Here is a 19,573-nt window from a genome sequence, read left to right on the forward strand (position 1 = left end):
AAAAAAAAAAAAAGAAAAAAAAAAAAAGAATTCAATACAGGGAAGCACTCATTCCAACTATGCCTTTAGCTTCCTATAAAGGAGGGAGGAATGTGCAGCTGTTTAATGCATGCCTGTATGTAGGGCTCGGGTATCCCTCCACGGGATGCTCTCCTCTGCCCACTGGGCTGGAGCTGGGCAGACTCAGTTCCAGTGGGTGGCTTTGCCATCCAGAGCAGGGCCACAAGCCCCACGTGCCTCACTCCCGGCCACAGCCACGGTTAAGGCAGCCCTGATTCAGCTCTGCAGGAGAAGGGCTGATGTCTCAGCAGAGGCAGCATCCCCTCTGTCTTTAGTGCCACCGCGTGCAGGAGTATGAGCCTGTGTGAGTGTGAGTCATGGGAAAGATTAGCTGCCTTCCTCCCTTTCTCCTTTGTGGGGCTGCTATTCAGTCACTGAGATTAAGAAATGTCTTAATTAGTCAAGATAGAGATGCTCTGCAAGGAACTGGAAGGTATCCTACGCATTTTTCCCTTATGCTTTGTCTTTTCCTCCCCCCAGGAAAGGATAATCCTGTTTTCAGAAACATGAGACTAAACTTTAAAAATATTAAAGTGCATTATAGCAAAACTTCCTCAGCCCTATGGAAAAAAAAAAACAAGTTATATATTTTATGCTTATCCTAAGTAACATATGATTCATGCCTGGAAATAATTTATTTCTAATTGTACAATTACTCAAGTATGTACAACTCTTCCTGGAGGTGTAACGCATGTTTGGTAAATGGGTGGTAGATTTAGGGAAGAGGGGATTTAGATGAGATGGGAGCTTTAAAACTGAAATCCCCCAAATATAATCTTTATATCAGTATCAGCTGAAAGCAGAAATGTATGCAATTGGTAATGCTACACAATAAACTGGAAATATATTGGCTACACTATGGCTTATTGCAGAAATGATCCCATCATTTAGAGTGGCACTCAAATTTTTCTCCAACCTTAAAAGGACCTTTTTAAAATATTAAAAGCACCTAGTTTATATCTATGCCTCTTAGTATAACAGTGCATGGATTGTGTATGTGAAGTCTTAAACAGAGTGTGGCTGTAGTTTTTTATATGGCTGGAAACAAGGTAAACCTGAAGAATATATGGGGTCTTCAGTGTTTATACACTGTAGGGTAATTTTCACGTCGCAGTCTAGGACACTAAAGCTGTTTTTCAAACCCAGACATATTAATATATTATTCTCCTTAGAAAACTTTCACAAATACAGACGCTTTAAGTGAAAACAGAGTAAAACATGAATCAATCTAAAAGACAGAAGAAAGGTAGACAACCCCCAGCCAGCCTCTAAACTAAAACACATAAACAGTTCTCAAACTTTTAGTTTATTCTGTGTTCTTGTCCTGTTCCCTTGTCTCAAACTGCTCATGAAGAAACATTAATAGCATAAAGAAATGTTTGGAACTGGTTATTTAAGCTATAAGTTCTTTTGGGCTGGGAGTTGATCCCTGTAATCCTCATCAAGGTGGATCTATACTAATGATAACACCAGATGCTCCTCAGGACCAAACTACAGTAAATCTTTCTTTTTAGGATATTATAGCATCCCTTAGGAAAGCAGCTACCCCAACCATCTTTCCATTCTGAGCATCTGCAGGCTGCCGGTAAAAAAAATTGGATATTCGGTTCCATGGTTAATTACAGATAGAGAACTGCCTGCTGGAAGGACCTATCCTGTCCCAATCACTTACAGTCCATTTCTGGTCTACATTGCACAAGTGATGTGTACTAATAAGAGACAGAAGCTAAGAGAGGTGGGACAAGAAAGGTTTTGAGCACAGGAGATAAAAGTGGGATAGATCAGTGGAGTCAGATGTGAGATATTTCTATCTGTCCAAAGGACTGCTCCTATTCGGAAAGGTAAAATGACTTTAAGTGGCTTCTCCTTTCCTCCTCATCTCACAGCAGAAATCCTGAGGTTATGTAGTTTCATCTAGACAGAAACGTAAGGCAACAGCTTAGAAGGGAGAGAAAGCATAGGGGAAAAAAAATATAAAAAAGAGCATTTCCTCTTGTTGAGGTCTCAAGGAGTTAAGAGGCAAAATTATCCCTTTCAGAAGTTTTCTGCTGGGAAGACAACTTAACCCTGTGGTCAGCAGGCCCTGGCTTTACAATACACCCATAATAGTTACACAGGCATCCTGAATCAGGGCCAGTGTTGCCACATCTTTAAGGACAGTTGATGGCTAAAAGGGGGATGCTTTAATTGAACAGGGTTAGTTTGTGAGCGAAGTTTTCCATGTTACTCTGTGTGTGGCTTGAGCCTGGCTGGGTGTAAATGCAGCCAGTTTTTTAGAGGGTTTACTAGTTCAGAATGTTTTTTAACAGGCAAGAAAAAGCAGTGTTTTGCTTGGGAAGCTATTTTAGGGTGCCCTTAGTGGTTTTAAAATGATCCTCAGAGCAACAAAGGGTATTTTTCCCCCTCAAAAAAGGAAAAGAAAAAAAAAAAGAAAGACCTCCTACCTAAAAACATGGAGTTTCTAGTCTGTCATTTCAACATGCTGTAGGGAACAGCTTTTAACAAGTGATCGGAAAAAAAGGGTTTAAAAAAAAATTATTCCAATAAGACTGGAAATAGAAGCATTTAAGTCATTATATTATTCCAATTACAGGACTATATACAGATGCACAGATCAAAGACAGAAAGAATGATTAGGTCTTACGCTCCTTCTGTTTCCTCAATTAGCATTTTCACCTCTGCAACTTTTCTCAAGTGCATTTTTGTTCCATTGAGCTTTTTTAAAAAGCCTACGTAATACAAAGATACCATGATACAGTATCTATATTTATAGTTACTGGACATATATTTATATAAGAAAGGGGCTATTAACTTCAGAGAGGTGGGGACAATGCAAACGACAACAGCATATGTTCAGGATCTTACCAGTAAGCCAGTAATGTTCCGAAATGTCAGTTCTGATGTAATGGTGGTCGTGAGAAGGGCCCAGAGAACGTGTTAGAGCAGTGTCTTTGCCAAGGAAATCAGAAGCTGTTCCAGCATAAAGATACTCATCTGCAAATGAAAAAGAAATAGGGTTTCTACAGCTGTGGGATAAACAAAATTAGAGCAGTTTGTGTTTTTTTGGGTGAACAACACCTGTGTTTAATTGGGTTATAAACAAATTTAATGTTTTAAAGTATTATTGGCTTATATTTTAATGGGATTTGGGGTTCTGTGAAATTACTTACATTTAAATGAGGGTAATATTTGTAATCATATGCCTGAGAAGTAAAGAAGTCCGAGTCTAATTTTCAGATCTTTTAGGCACTCAGAAAAGTAAATTCCCCAGGTTTTAATGGGTGCTGGGCTCTTAAGGGTAGAAAGGTGTATTTGATCTGAGCATCCTGCCCCGTGAGCACTGACCATGGACCTAGGGGCTGTGGCAAGGACACCATCATCTATCCATTTAAGCTCTTGTGTCACAGGTTTGCTGCAGCCCTGATGGTTTTGCAGCTCCTGGGCTTAAGCTAGTAAACTTGATGGATGCTTCACTATGGGAACTTTGCAGCTTGGCCTTTTCCTGGTGCAGGGATCTCCTTCCAACACTTCATTCACGAAGAGGAATTTAGTCACTACGGGAATTCTTCTCAACTATGCAACGTGTTAATGGTAGGAATATGGCTACAGACCCAAATCGTGATCATTTTAACATAGCGAATGGTCCCACTAAAATAAATGAGACATCTTGCTTGAATAAGGCAGCCAGAATTTCTCTCACATGGAAACTATATCTACAATACAGTCCAGTGTGCTTGCTGCAACTGCACTTGCTATTCAGTCTTCTGCCAGCTTCACGGGCAGTGCAAAATTTGACAGCCTTAAGAATCACACAATATTTTCTGTTTTAATTCAGATCTCAATGAAAAAAAAAGCACAGAAACAGTATCACTGAGAATTTTTATTTTTTTTTACCACATAGTGCATTTTTAAATTATCTTTTTTCTTTTTCTGCAAAATAATGAGATAGTTTCATTGGTTGGAGGAGTTTTTTTTTTATTTAATGATTTGCAACAATAAATCTCTGGGGTGTGTAAAAAGAAAAAAGTTCATGTTCACAAACAATAATCATATAAAAGCTGTGTGATACATAAAAATCCACTTCCAGGAGTTTCTTCTCCAGGTTTTCTAACACTCTGGGTAGAAACATTTCACAAGAACTTTCAGAGAGAAGCCCTTTGTTGAGAGTGAATGCAGAATAAATACCATTCAACATAGATGTTTGGGTTTTCATTTTAGAAGATGTAAATGCACTTAAGAAAATAAGATCAAGGCAGGGGGGGAAAACACACAACCACAACCCACGATCCTCAAGCACTTTATTTGGCCAAAAAAAAGATCTATCAGCTTTCTTTTTACCTCATTATTATTGTTACTTATGTATTATTTCCATGACAGTATTGGAAAGCACATCTTTCAGACAGCATGTCGCCTTTGTAAAGCAACAATAGTGCTTTCTGAAAAGCATTTGTCATAATGAGGAATGAGCAGGATAATTGGTGTTTGCTAACTGACAGGCACTCAGTGATCGATAAATCTGAAGGGCTCACAGAAATTCTCCATCCGTGCTTAGGCTCTGCTGACAAGGCATTTTCAGCACTTCTCTCAGCTTTTGATATCTCTCATTCCAAGTGCCAGTTATGTCCAGAACAGTTTTAGTAAGCGGTAATTTGTGATAGAACATGGATGATGAGCAGGTGACTTTTCAGTCAAAGATACTAGTTTTTCAAATCTGTCTGTGAGATGTAGAATTCAAGGAGATATTATGCATTTCTACAATAAATTAAAATCACACAGTTGTATTAACCTATGTACATGAATGAAAGTATAATGAAATATTATTTAGCTCATATATGTATAACTGATTTCAAAGTGATTTCTGAAGGATACGAGTAATCTTTATTGTCATTTAGCAGATAAATAAAATTAGGCAGAGAGAAGTGACATGGTTACTCCTCTCATGAGTGGCAGAGATGGAACTGTATCCCACTGCAGTGTCTTATCTGTGAGCTATATTGCACTCCTAGTACTTTTGGAAATAAAGTAATCACCAAAAGATACGCCACGAACGCATTCTCTGGTCAGGCCTGCAACTCTTTACAATGCTCCTTGTACTTTATTGTGAAGTACTTGACACCAGGCAGAGTCAGAGAAGGGATATTAGAATTCGCTGACCATTAATTTTATCTAGCTTGAAAATTCTCATGTACTGAAGTTCATGTTTTAGTTAGCTAAACCACAGAAGCATCTTCATTTCACAAAATTTAATAGAGCAGTCAAAGCACTAGAGTGCTGCTGAAATTAGCCAACACTATAATAAATCATGGAGTTCTAATGCATTAAAAAAAAAAAAAAAGAGAAAAAATCTAAAGTTTCTAGAATCCAATTTTAAAAATAGACTTCATGGTCTAATATTAAACAGTACTAGGGGTCCCTGAGAAGAATAAGAGCCGGCTTTAATCTATTGTTTTTAATAAAGGAAGTCCTGCCCCATCTGTTGGGTCAGAATCACAAATCATCTATCTTATTATCTGAGAATAAAGACTGAACATTAGTCATATTCTTTTTATAACACAGAGTGACCGATACTTCAAAGCATTGTCACCACTGCTTTTTGGCTGTAAATGAAAACGTCATGGTGCTTCACTCTTATCTTGTATTCATATGCTTGACGGACAAGTTAAATGAAAATTGTCCAAAGCTATGAACCAAACCATGACAAAAGTAGCTCTTATAGTGATTTGAAATCCAGAGGTCAAGCTGACATTCCTCGGCACCAAATGTCAGACCACACAGCGCTGCAATGCACACAGCAGGCAGATTGCACTATCTTGTTCCTAGGCTTCCAGCTTCAGAAGTGGCTACTCGAGTAAATAGAAACCTCAAAAATGTATTTATGGAAATAGTGGATGTCAGCAGACTTCAAAGGGCAGAACATATTGATAATTGCAGAAAGAGGCCCAGAAGCACTTCAAACATTGTCCGTCTTTTTTTTTGTTGTTGTTGTCTTCTTAAAGGAGAAATGACTGGGTGAGGATGAAACTGCCTTCCTGCTCAACTGGCAGAGGCTTCACAGCTGCTCAGATGTCTCTGTGTTGCTGCATTTCCAGCTCTTTGGTGTCTGCAGACTGAAGGGTCCCTCAACTCCGACAGCACAAACCAGCACTGGAAACGCAACTGACACCAGAGGAGCTTCAGCAATGGCATCTGCTGAGCCTCTGACCCCATATTCTGACCCCATACTCTGACTTCATATTATGAAGCCACTACATGTCTGAGAGGAGCACGTGGCTCTGATGATTTCTTACCTGCCATCACTGAAGCAAACGGCAGCTGGGGATCAAAAGGGCATTTCAACCTGCCAGACTCCAAGTTCTGAGTATCCAGCCGGAATACTGTTTCCTGAGAACAAGCACATACTCATTATCCTGGTGTGGCTGCAAAATAAAACTCACTTAGACTAACTATTCTGCTAATGTGAAGGTGTGTTAGATCACGCAGCTGTCTTCTCAGCATTGGTGTTTACAGTCTGTGTATCTGTTTGATATAGGATCTTTTTTAACTCATTGTTTTAATGGATCCTGTTCACTCTATAGTGAAACACAAACCTAAAAAAAATACAATTATTTTCAGAAAAAAAAAAGATGCATTGTTCATTTCTACTCAAATTAAAAGCTGGATTGTACTTAAAAGGCACTGGCTTCTATTTGGGAAAGTGCTGATAGACTGTGTTGCAACAGGAGACTCAGAAGGGATTCTGGCTGACTCCTCAATTTCTCCAGGGACTGCTGAATAATGTTCGCGGCAGACACAGTTCAGCCCCTTTTAAATGAAAGCAGCATATGTTCTCTCTTGTTATTTTTAACAAGGCTAATGATACAAGAGATATAAGAATAGATCCCTCCTTGCAGTTCTCAAATACAGTGTGATTAATTCCTGGGTCACATAACAAGGGCAGAGAGGAAGATAAAGGAAAGAAATTGTTTTAAAACTATTTCTGATGTTTTCAGTGGGCCATCAACAACTCAATTGCTATAAGCATTAATTTGAAGTTTTACTGTAGGTTTGAATTGCCAAAATGGATGCTTTTACTTGTTTCTTTATTAGTTTACTAAAAGCATGCTTAACCTGAAACCCATAGTGAGTTTTCTGAAGGCAAATTGATTGCTTAGAAGAGTAAAGTGAAGTCTTTGCAGGTGTAGAGACTTGATTTTCAAAATTCTGCTGCTGTTAGAGATGGGAGGTTGCCTACAGAAGCACTGTTAACATACTCTCCTACCTACTTTGCTTCAGTCTTTGCTGTTCAGGCCACCCCCAAAGAGCCATGGACTTTGGAGGAATAAGAGGAAGGCTGGAAAAAGGAAGATCTTCCCTTGATGGAGGAAGACCAAGTTAGAGATCAGTTAAGAAGTCTAGATATCCACAATTCCATGCGTTCAGATGGGATACACCCGAGAGTGCTGAGGGAGCTGGCAGAAGTCATTGTGGGACCACTCTCCATCATCTTTGAGAGGTCCTGGAGAACAGGTGAGGTGCCCAAGGACTGGCGAAAAGCCAATGTCAACCCAGTCTTCAAAAAGGGCAAGAAGGAGGACCCAGGAAACTACAGACTGGTCAACCTCACCTCCGTCCCTGGAAAGGTGATGGAATGGCTCATCCTGGGTGTCATCTCAAAACATATGGAGGAAAAGAAAGGTATCAGAAGTAGTCAACATGGATTTACCAAGGGGAAGTCATGTCAGACTAACCTGATAGCTTTCTATGATGGCATGATTGGTTGGATAGATGAGAGGAGGGTGGTGGATATTGTCTACCTTGACTTCAGCAAGGCTTTCAATATCGTCTTCCACAGCATCCTCATAGCTAAACTTAGGAAGAATGGGTTAGATGAATGGACAGTGAAGTGGATTGAAGACTGGCTGAAAGACAGAACCCAGAGGGTTGTGATTAGGGGCACAGAATCCAGCTGGAAGTCTGTAACAAGTGGTGTTCCCCAGGGGTCAGTACTGGGTCCAGTCCTCTTTAATATATTCATCAATGACCTGGACGAAGGGGTGGAATGTACACTCAGCAAATTTGTGGATGTCAGGAGAGGTGGCTGACACCCCAGAAGGCTGTGCCACCATCCAGCGAGACCTGAACAGGCTGGAGACTTGGGTAGAGAGAAACGTAATGAAGGACAGGGAACTGCTGGAGAGGGTACAACATAGGGCCACAAAGATGATTAAGGGCCTGGAGCATCTCTCCTATGAGGAAAGGCTGAGGGACTTAGGTCTTTTTAGTCTTGAGAAGAGAAGAGTAAGGGGGGGATCTAATCAATGCTTACAAATACTTAAAGGGTGGGTGTTAAGAGGATGGGGCTGGTGATTTTTCAGTGGTGCCCAGTGGCAGGACAAGAGGAAATGGGCACAAACTTGAGTATAAGAAGTTCCACTAAAACATGAGAAGGAACTTCTTTACTGTGAGAGAGTTAGAGCACTGGAACAAGCTGCCCAGGGAGGTGGTGGAGTCTCCTTCTTTGGAAACATTCAAAAACCGCCTGGACAAGTTCCTGTGCAACCTGTTATAGGTAGACCTGCTCTGGCGGGGGGTGTTGGACTAGATGATCTCTAGAGGTCCCTTCCAAGCCCATATGATTCTATGATTCCATGATTCTACAGTGATATTTAAAATCCCAGCAGTGTTCAGGAATCAAGTCATTGTGGGTTTAATATCTATTGTAGAGATAGAACTTTTGAAGTTAGTTTAAAAAAAAAACCCAAACCCTTCTATGATTTAAACAATTATTTTTAAAAGGGTGAAGTGAGTTTAATTATTTGTTTCAACACCTCTGCCTTGTAAGAGGACTGAAGAGTACAAAAACCAGTTAAATATGCTCAGCGATGGCCACACAGGATGACTTCACAACACATTAATTCAATTCACCCTTAATGTACATCAGATTATAAATGACTGAACATTTCTATTTCATTGACGTGCCTCCTAAACTCTTTAGGCTCAGAAGGCAAAAGCCCAGGATATTGAATAATTAAGCTCTTTAAGAGAAAAGAAAAATCAATTCCAATCTATGAACATAAATTCCATTTCCTCCAGAAATACTGGCTGATACAAAGCAGAATTTAATCACCAAACAACTACCCTTGTTACCTTCCCAAACCTGTGGGAAGGTAAGGTAAACCATGTTCTAAGGCAACTGAAGTGAGTCAGAACACACCAAGGACAAAATTAAATTAAAAATTAAGCTTTTTTTCTTTCTTTCTTTCTGACAATACTATGTTAACGTCCCATTCTCATTTCTTTTAAGAAGTGTAATCCTGAGCTGCTCAGAGGACTCTTGCTGTATCACGTGCAAAGTGGCTGTCTCCAAGTCTGGTAGTACTCAAGGGACTGAGTGCTTTATAGATCAACATCAAATATTTCAGATTTCACCCAGACAAACTAATGGACATTACCGGGCATTCACACAGAATTAACGTCCTGATTTCACTTTGGACAAAGCTTTCAAAGAAAAGAGCATCCCTTGGAGAGCTGTGGCTAACAGCACCAACCGTGCCAAGCCTCTTCTTCACTGGCCAAGAGAAGTTTTGGCAGTGACTGCAGCAGTAGCAAGACGAGGAGTTTAATCCCCTTTAATTGTGTCATCCCGTAGGGGATTTGTACTGCTTCAAAAGCAATGTGTGCTGTGGTTTTGAGTCACCTGATCCACACTGTTTTCCTCTCTGTTTTCACAGCACTGTCACTGGCCAGCAGACCACTGGGCAAATCCACCAGCAGCATTTGAAGGTCAGCAGGGCACTGCCTGGTTTCAGAACCTCTGTGAAGCTATCTCAGGCCCTAGCTTTCCCAAGCATCCCACAGCTTCCTGTAGAGGTTGCTAATTACCAAACATCCATTATCCATTCTTATAACCCAGAGACAAAAAAAGGGGGAAAAATATGAAATTAAAAATTAAAATAACAGATCTCCAATAAAAGCACTTTGAATTACCACAAAGGATTCCTGGCTTCAGTTCCTACAACCAGGAGAAGTTTTCAGCTGCCTGTCAAATTCGTGTCAATGGGTCTGTCCTCAGCACTCTCCTGTCCTTTCACATTTATCTGTAGAGGCAGTGCAAGGACTATGGCTGTAGGGTGTTTGGGGTCCAAGAAGGAAAGGGAAGATATGCTTCATGCCATTCAAAGCTGTTAATTCAGTAGGAGGTTGTAGAAGAGGTGCACCATCAGAAGAGGCACGAGTGCTGAACACTGTCCAACCTACCACTGCAGCTGAGAAAGCAGGAGGAATGCAGCAGAGGCAGGACTGGGAGACAGTGAGGGGATTAGGAAATACAATACCAGGATTCTTCTTCTATTTCCTCTCATAAGGTAATTGGTCACATCTAATTGAGACAGACCCCTTGTCTAGACTGGCTGCCGGACTGAGCAATCAGACCACATCCATAATTTCATAATGTCTGATGAAAACTACTTCACAAATGAAGTAGTTAAAGGTGCAATGGTAGAGTGAATAAGGCATCTTGTTAATGACCCAGAGGTAAACCAGACCCTTACTTATACTCTTGCTGAGAGCTGCTCTGTTCAATTCAGCTCTGTATTTGATCATTCAGGCTAAGGAAGCAGCATGATACAAGGGATCTAAAATTTCAGTTGCCTCAACTGGAATATTTAACATAGCGAAGCGAAGCAAAGAAGCCTCCAAAATTATTTAATTGCAAGTCCAATTATACAGCATATACCAAACAATACCAGGAATATTAATGTCTTATTAGGGAAAGAACACCACCATACAGATTTCAAGCAGTTCAGTATTCTGCAACATAGACAGCCCCTCTGGGCTGATCAACCAGCCCACAGATTGTGTGGAATATAATGATCGGTCTCAGCCTGGGCAAGAATTAATAACTTTTTTTCTCCCTTCTTTTCTTCTGTGACCATCTGACCTTGATTCTGTATGTCAGAATATCTTCAATGTGTATATATTTCAGGTTATTACATCTAATAACATATCATTAGACCTCATTTTTTATATTCTAGAATTTCACTGAGACCCAAAGAAAAGAGAAAGCTATTTCTACAGCAGCACAGGAAGCCTGCACCACAGGCAAGCAGCCAGACAGGACACATCTCGACACTGTCTGAGAGCAGAGCCAGTATTATAAATATAGTCAAGGTGTTATACATATAGGAGTTAAAAAGAGACTTGTGGACTAAGTGGCTGCTTGACACAACACCAAAATGCTTCTGTTGCAGGGGTTAGGTCTCAAACATTTACCACTTAGGATAGAGATTTCTTTGTCACCAGCAAATGAAGGCCAATCAGCTGCTAACTTCAGTTCAGGAATATGCCACTGGTGATGGAGAGTACCCAACATTTACTGAGCAACAGGGCTGTAAACCATCTGCAAAGTCCTGAGATGCCGTTCTCGGACTTAGACTCAGAGACCCTTTACAATCTGTTTTAATGTTCTGCATAAAGAATGGGAAACCATGTCTGCTGACCAAGGGTATATATGCATTAAAAATAGAACTTTGAGCATCATCTTGAACTCTGCATATGTGTGCGTGTACGTAAGCACAAAGTGTGTGCGGAAATGACTTACTAGAAAGGCAGACATCTGGGTTAAATGTTCTCTTCACTTAGTTAATCATATGACAGTGTCATTCTGAAGAACGTTGTGTATTAAGCCTTAGTGAGGAAAGTGCTTTGTTCAAAAGAGATACGCACATATCAAATGTGAGAACACGAGTTTCTGTCTGACCTGCAAAATCCATCGTTTACCCTGTTATTTATGCAAGCTGCTGTCAGTTCATTTTTTACACACTCGCATGGTATTTTCCAATCTATGATGAATGCTAAACAAGATGACGGTTATTCCCTGACATATCAGAGTAGTGAGGAAACTAAATTACCTCTTTGTGAGTTCCAAGTTCAATGTATCCACAGAGAGGGTGAAATGCTCCTGTGCCGCAGACATAAACATGGGTTCGGTTGTAGGGCTGAAGAACCCTGATAAAATTGGCACATTCTGTCTATTGGGAGAAGAAAGAGAAAGGTTAATTTTCATGTTTACTCTTCTCTTTCACATTATTCGTTGTACTAGGTTATAGCCATAGTATTGGTGTATTTAAAATCAAAACTACTGTAGCAGAGACTGTTTACTAACTAGTTCAAAGTTGTGACGGCTACAATTTTGCAGTGGCTATTTCCTCAGCAGTTCATCAATCAGACTTGCAAGCCTAATTCTGCTATAACACTTACAGCCATGAGAAGCCATGTGGTTACAGTACAGTCTGGAGAATATCTCCTCAGCCTGCGTTGTAGCAAACAACCCCTGTCAACAACTGGGCAGAGGTCAGAGAGCTGCTGGATTAGTTCTGGCTACCAAACCTCCTGCCTTTGCTCCCAATTCAGGGCTCTGCACAAGCTTTAACACCAAAGATTATGTGATAGAAATCATTGTGGTGGACTGAAGGGCTTCAACATAATTCCAAGGGTATGTTTTGTGTATGAGTGAACTTTCTTTGCACCAATCACATCCATCTGCTCACTTTTATTTGGGCATGTGGGATGCTTGGGCCAGTCCTGGCTGTAGCTGGGCTTGGTCCTTGCTGGTAGGCAGCAGAGGAGGCTGCCGCATACTGCAGGGCTGCTACATGGGGTGCAGGAAAGGCTTGCTGTAGCCTTCCCCAAAATTAAAGAAATATATATATAACAAAGTACTTAGGAGGAAATATACAAGAGCTTTGCACACATTTAAGCTCCTATGCTATATCTAAGTGAGAGGCAAGCTGCAGAGACAATGCAGGAAGCAAAAATGAGATAGTTATAATCTATGTCCAAAAACAACTATTGCCCTCTCTGGCCCTTTTCCTTTTGTTTTAGTGAAGAAATAGATCAGCAGAAATTTTCCATATAGACCAGTATCAGAATTTTCCCAGTGTTGAGCAGAGGTGTTGTTTAGTTTTTGTCTGCTGTAAAGATAAGCGTAGCAATAAATTAGGATAAAAAGTTGAAATTCCTCAGGCAGAGAGCTGAGAGAGTGTTTTGAGCTGGAGTCCACCTTGGTAACAGACAAGCTGGATAGAAACCACAGGATTTGTGGAGAGAAAAGGAAGAAATTTTATTATACAGCTGGGAAATGTTTACTTTACTAGTGGGTTCTAGAGAAATGATGTAATCCTTGCTATGCAAAAGAGATACGAAAGTTTTATTGTATATATGAATGTACCTTAAATAACACTTCCTAAGAAGACTTCCTAAAGGAGATTTTTGGTTCCAGGAAAAGCTAATAAGTCTGAGATTTTGTTTTAACCTTAACTGCAGCTGTCTGCAAATTAAGTTAATTTGTACTCTGCTCTGCTACTCTGTTTAGTTAATGAATTATAATGAAGTTACATTCAGGATATTCCCAAGAAAAAAGAAGCAGTTTGATGGGAAAGAAAGGATTTCAGGGGAGTATCGCCTGGGACCCATTTCAAAGGAAAGGTTATTCATCTCTCAACTGCATTTATTACATACAAGGATGGCATAGCAAGATTGCTACTTGCAATATTGAATACTTTTTTCTTGAAGCATTAACTTTTAATGAAAAAATAGAAGTGTAACATTTTTAAAATTAAGAAAAAACATTTAGTTCATCAGTTCAGGAAAAAAGTGTAACAATAGTTTATTAACCCATTTTTTTGCATTTAGAAACAAATGCACAAATTTACAATATTCTCAGCAATAATAAAAACATATACCATACTTACATGGGCATCTTTCCCAGCTAATTTGCATAATTCTACCTTTTCTTTTGCTGCAGGCCAGTAAATCTGTAACATAGTTAAAATGGGACAAAGATTATTAATATCATAAATTGTCCTGGGACTGCAGTATAACTATTCTTTTGAATGAACAGATAAAAAAGATCTGTGCACGTTGAAGGAATTTGCATGTAAATCAAAATGAAGATGACTTGGAATACAGTGTTCCATTACAAAACGTGAAGAGGCTTTAAATCAAAACCCCTGTTCTTTCTTCATTTCTTCATTGGCTGTATGCACTTTTAAAAATACTTAGTTGATCTAGCTGGTACACCTTGTCACCATTATGAATTTTAGGCTTTTCTCAAAGATGTGATGAGCCAAATCATCTTGAAGCTAAACTGACTGCAAAACAAGGCAAGTTACATTTGTGATGAATTTGGTCCAGTGAACTTGGCAACGCCGTTATAAAAAATACTTAGCTGTTAGTGCCAATTTTCAAATGAAAAGAAGTTTTGTTCAAAAAACTAAAGGTAGCTTAAGGGAAATTTGTAGAACAAAAAGTACATTTGACAGAAATCAATAGCACATGGTTTAAAAATGTCACTCATCAACACTGAGTTTACTGAGAAAATGACATAGAAGTTTAAAGGAGAAGCATGTACCCTAGATAATTGGTAGCATATAATATAACTGTTTCTCTTCTTTCATCTGCACTGCAGAATTCTATAAGCTAGGTTTTGGTATAGATGGAGCCAGATGACAAATTACTATCAGTTACCGCAACCCTAATCACATTAGTGAAGAAATTTCAATGAACAACAGATCACGTTCTGGTTCATTGATTTCAATTAAACAGTCAAAATTGGATATTATTGAGTATATTTTTGATTCTATTAAATTTGAAATAGAAGCTAAATATAAAGTCCTCCAGAATCACCATGCTGAACATGGATCTTTTTTCCTTCTTATTTTGACAAGACAAAGCTATAGCCATTTCTCATGACTAATAATAACAACAAATCACACTAATTTTTGAGCAGATATTGGTTAGGAAATTGCCTCAAGTCCCAGAAACCAGTATGCAGTTTACTAGTAGTCAAGATGCTTTAGTCTCAAATATCTTAAAAAGTGAAATACGTATATTTATATATATATTTTATATATATATATATATAAAGAATTATGATAATATGCAGTAGAACAAAATCCTCACCATGGAAGGATGCACAATTCAACCACATGCAAGAGATGTTAACTGCTGTAATACTCCCTTTCTCTCACCCCGCTGTTCGCACCCTGTAGGATGTGACTTGCCACATACACAGGCTCAGTCCCACACTGCTAAGGAAAGCTGAAGAGTGCCCTGTTTCAAATAGCTTTATTATTGTCCAAAATCTACAGTCAGTGTTCCTCTCAATCTGGAAACAGTCCTTTTATTTCACTTCTTCCTTTTCTCTTCCCAGTGAAAATGGAGGTATTGGCTTTCTGCAAGGAAATTAATTTCCTCTCAAGTGAATTTACAGTTACCTTTCTGATTAGGAGCTCTTAGTAAAGATAACATATTTTAAGTTACTTAAATCTTCAGCCTTTACAGCAATATTTACTTAGAGTCAGAGATAAGGCAGTATAACATCGTAGCACTGGAGCACAAATCTGCTCTCCCAGAGCATTTTCTCAGAATGATGTCGTGATAGCATCCAGGTACAAAAACACAATCCGAAATCAGCCATGTCAGAGTGTCTGGATTACACAGTGTACAACGCTGGAAAGCACTGGGAATATTGCAAAGGCATTGGGAAGAGCTGGTGGCAGCACCAGTGAACTCATCTGGTCTCTGCTTGGGCAGAGTGGGATGGGTCTCGCTTGTAGCACTGGTCTGGCACAAGTGCCACTGAGTTAAAGAGAGAGAAAGTCTGAGGCTTAAGAGGTGCTGGGAAAAAGCTGGTGAAAAGGAACAGCTGGAGGAACAGAAGATCACAGATCTCCAAATACATTTGGCCAAGGGGACTTAAGCCGAGATCTGATCTTCAGTTCTCTCGTACATAAACTTTATGCTCAATTCCTCCCAAGATCCCTGTGTCAGTAATTGAGAAGGCTAGAGGTCTTTACGGGTTTTTGGAGTTTTGGGGCAAAAGTTTAGGCATCCAATTAGGTAGAGAAGACCTCCCTTGGTAGGCGTTTGAAAATGTCCAGCTTTCCTTGCCAACTACAGAGAAGAACTGGATCGCTGCTTTGGGAGGTCCAGTTACATTTGAAGATATCTGCTTGCAGGCATCACACATTTTAATGGACTGAAATCTACCCTCAACTCTTGTACATATTCATGTATGGGAAATAGTGTTTGTCATACAAGCTGGACCAGTCAGGCTGAGATATACACAACCCTTTTTTTATAAAAATTGACTATAGTCAATTATCATAGAAAAATAGCTTTACTTTCTGGCTACTCAATGGCCTCAGTATTTAGCATTATACAATGCCACGTTAGGCAATGAAAAGTGAAGCTAAGTGATCCAACTTTAAAATCAATTTGCATTTACATATGAGGGAGTTAAAGTGATATTTATTTACTTTTCATATGAGAAATGAGAGGTTCCCAGAAACTGTCAGTTCTAAATTGTAATAGGTCAAGGAAATTGCATAATAAATAATAAGCCAATGTGCTGAGCAAGAAAGCAAAAACTTATTTTTTTATTAGATCACATGTTGTGTAACAGTACCACAGGTCTGGTTCCCTTAAACACTGACACACAAGTAACTTTACACATGTGAAATAGTCTCACTGAATTTTTACATGAAAAAGCTTATTTACATGCATCTGTGTTAACTTTTCTGTCTTAGTATCATATTTTGTTCAGTCAAGTTGCTTAGTTTCACAATATGCAAAAAGTAAGACTAGATGCTCCGGTAGTTTCTTTTATATTTAAAATCTTTGAGCTTGTAGATGGTTTGATGCTTTTAAATTGGTCATTTTGTTTCATAATTGTTTTCAGTTCACATGCTGAATTCACAATGGTAATATATAACAAAGTCTTTTCCCTAAATTCCCCAAAAAGTAAAATCTCAAAGAAAGAAAGAACCCCTAAACAACGAAGCAATATGTAATGATGGTGACAAAAACACTGGCATAAAACCATAACAATTTCATGTCACAAACAGCAAAATTGATATTTATGTAATATATGTCATGGTTGCATCTGTATCTGAAATACCTAGAGGATTCTTAGAATAGCTAGGTGGGGTTACTGAATTTAAGGGAAGAATGTAACTAGTTGAAATACATGAACTATATATTTAAACAGGATTATTTTCATCTCTTAATTTTCAGTTTATTTTCCTTGCAAAATACCCATATCAAAATTCCAAAGGTCAGCTACTGTCATGATTTCCTGATTTTATCTTCTATAGTCCAATAAAAAAACCCAACCACCTTACCATTACATTTAAAAAATTCTACAAATATTTTCTTAAATTTAGCGACAGGAAAGAAATTAAAATCTCCTAATAAATGCAAGTTAATATGTTTGCTGCTAGCAGAGTGAAAGAAAACCTCCCAGGAGAACAAAATAAAGTAGTACATAAGTGTAGAACAGATAAGGTATCACTTAAAAGGGTAGCTGGAAATTGATTTCTGATTTAAAAAAAACATTAAAGACCACAAAGGTCCTTTTCAGACCAGGAACAGAGTAATTTCTAAAAGTAACATTTTTTCCTTCCTCCAAACACATATTTTTACTATAATAAAAGAATGAAAAGGGAAAAAATGAACTATATAAAAAGAAATAGATTATTTACACAAATACAGTGATACATGGATTATATATATGTAGTTATAGGTATATATAAATAATAGCTGGATTCACTTCTGAGAGTTTCGTTTCAGCTGCCGTCTGTCATGAATTAACAATACCGATTATAAGCCAGTATTTTCCTCATCCTTCTGTATCTATGTTTCTCATTCCACCTTTGCTCGTAGGCTAACACTTTGACTGGAAATCTTCAGGGAAAGCAATGCCTCAAAAGTAAACAGTGAACTCTGATTCCAAAGAAACTTGGATGAAATTACAGCTTTTCCAAGAGTCATTTCTAATGAAGTTACTATATCTGGGATGATACAGGGCTTTACCAAAAAGTGGAAAATACTATATATTGTCACAATACCAAAGAAGAGGAACACAAATTATCTTAGCAAATTGCTGGTCTATTGGTCTTGTTTAAACTGTTTATAAGGCTTAGGGAAGAAATAACTTCAGTTTCCAATGAAAATGGAGTATGGTACAAAAGACAATATAACTTGGTAAAGAGCCATTATTCCACCCTAATATTGTACATTTTTTTTTAATAAGATAGCTGAATTGCATATTACATTAATGTCGTAGAGCTCCTCTTCCTCAGGGCTCCAATTAAGCATTTCATAAGCTGCCACATGAAAACTGATTAGCTCAGCTGGTAAAAATAGGCATTATTACATGAAAAATGGTCTGGTAAGTAAAGAGGTTGTGGTAGAGAGTTACTCATGGAGTTCATCAAGAAATACGGTCAGAGCTCAACCTATTTCTTATACCTTTCACTATTTTTGGCAGAGACCCAGCACTCTGCAACAATGTGCAGATGAAACAAAGTTGTGAAGCATCACTAATATAAATGAAGACTGGTAATATTATTCAGGAAGAATCAAAGGGCTACAAAGACCAGAATTATAAACAGTCAGAGGAAATGAGTATAAACCAGTCATAAAGAAATATAGATTGTAGCTTAGAAATAAATAAATGTGCAACACCAGGCTAACAAGGTTCTGATCTGTAGCAACGACCTTGCTAAAGAAGTTGCATGAAGTATCCCACAAGGCCCCTTACAGCAGATTTGGACCAGGTTATGAAAGGAATTGCTGTTACATGAGGTAGTTGCTGGTGATAGCAGGGAGTGAGACCAATTGACCAACGTGACTCTTTCCAGTTTCATGTCCCCAAGATAGTCACCGTCATGCCAGCAGCAAGCACTTGAGTGTCTCATTGAGGTCGACGGCTTTCAGCAGCCTTGTGGGTTTTCCTGGAGCCCCTCACATGCTTGACGCTGCACACGTGCTTCAGCACCTCTCTATCAGTACAGTCTGGTACGAGAAACCCCAAAGTGTTTTATTAGTGGTACATGTAGCACCAGCAGGATGTGTCCATATCTAGAGTGAAGGACATCAGCTGATCAGCATGTCTCATAACACTCACTCACCAAACTTGAATCCTGTGAAGAAAGGGATTGCTTCCTTCCTATTTTGAAGGAATAAGAGAGGTAGAAAGCACTTAGAGGAAAAATACACTAATTTTAAATAGCTAGTTGATGCAGCAAGAGAAAACATCCTTTCTTTTCTTGTTTTATTCTATATACTGATATTCATTAGATTGATGTTTAAGAGAAGGCATGCAATAAAATTACAGCTTCCTAGGCATCAGAATGTCTCATTAGAGCTTTGTGAATCATATAGACCATAACTCAGAAGCTTAAGCTCATTGGCATGAGTGAATTCCCCATCTAAGAGGTCCAAGTGTTACTTCCAAAGAACAAAGCCAGACTGAGCTGTAAACGCATTGTCACGCTGGCATATGCAGTAATGAGAAACTCTCCACCATGGGAAACTACAACCCCATTTGAAAAAAAAAAAAAAAAAAAAAAAAAGATTCATGACTTAGCCCAACATGACCATAAAATGGGTACAATAAAGAGGGCAACATGATCCAAAAACCAAAGTAAACCAGGAGACAGTCTAATCCCAGTTTTTCCATTGCCCTACT

At 38.8% G+C, this 19,573-nt stretch overlaps 1 protein-coding gene across 6 annotated transcripts in view; it reads right to left on the reverse strand.

Moving 5' to 3' along the window:
• The window catches only part of SEMA3D (sema domain, immunoglobulin domain (Ig), short basic domain, secreted, (semaphorin) 3D), a 148,460-nt gene that overhangs the window by 54,928 nt on the left and 73,959 nt on the right, over positions 1–19,573 (reverse strand). For all 6 annotated transcript variants that reach the window (XM_014963798.1, XM_014963796.1, XM_014963792.1 and 3 more), the window contains exons 4-7: positions 13,791–13,853; positions 11,949–12,068; positions 6,348–6,441; positions 2,926–3,054 (exon numbers count right to left, since the gene is read on the reverse strand). In XM_014963798.1, the coding sequence (XP_014819284.1) occupies positions 2,926–3,054; positions 6,348–6,441; positions 11,949–12,068; positions 13,791–13,853 (406 nt within the window). The remainder of the gene's footprint in view (positions 1–2,925; positions 3,055–6,347; positions 6,442–11,948; positions 12,069–13,790; positions 13,854–19,573) is intronic.

Source organism: Calidris pugnax, unplaced genomic scaffold (genome assembly GCF_001431845.1).
Source record: "Calidris pugnax isolate Ruff unplaced genomic scaffold, ASM143184v1 scaffold44, whole genome shotgun sequence".
Lineage (NCBI taxonomy): Eukaryota > Metazoa > Chordata > Aves > Charadriiformes > Scolopacidae > Calidris > Calidris pugnax.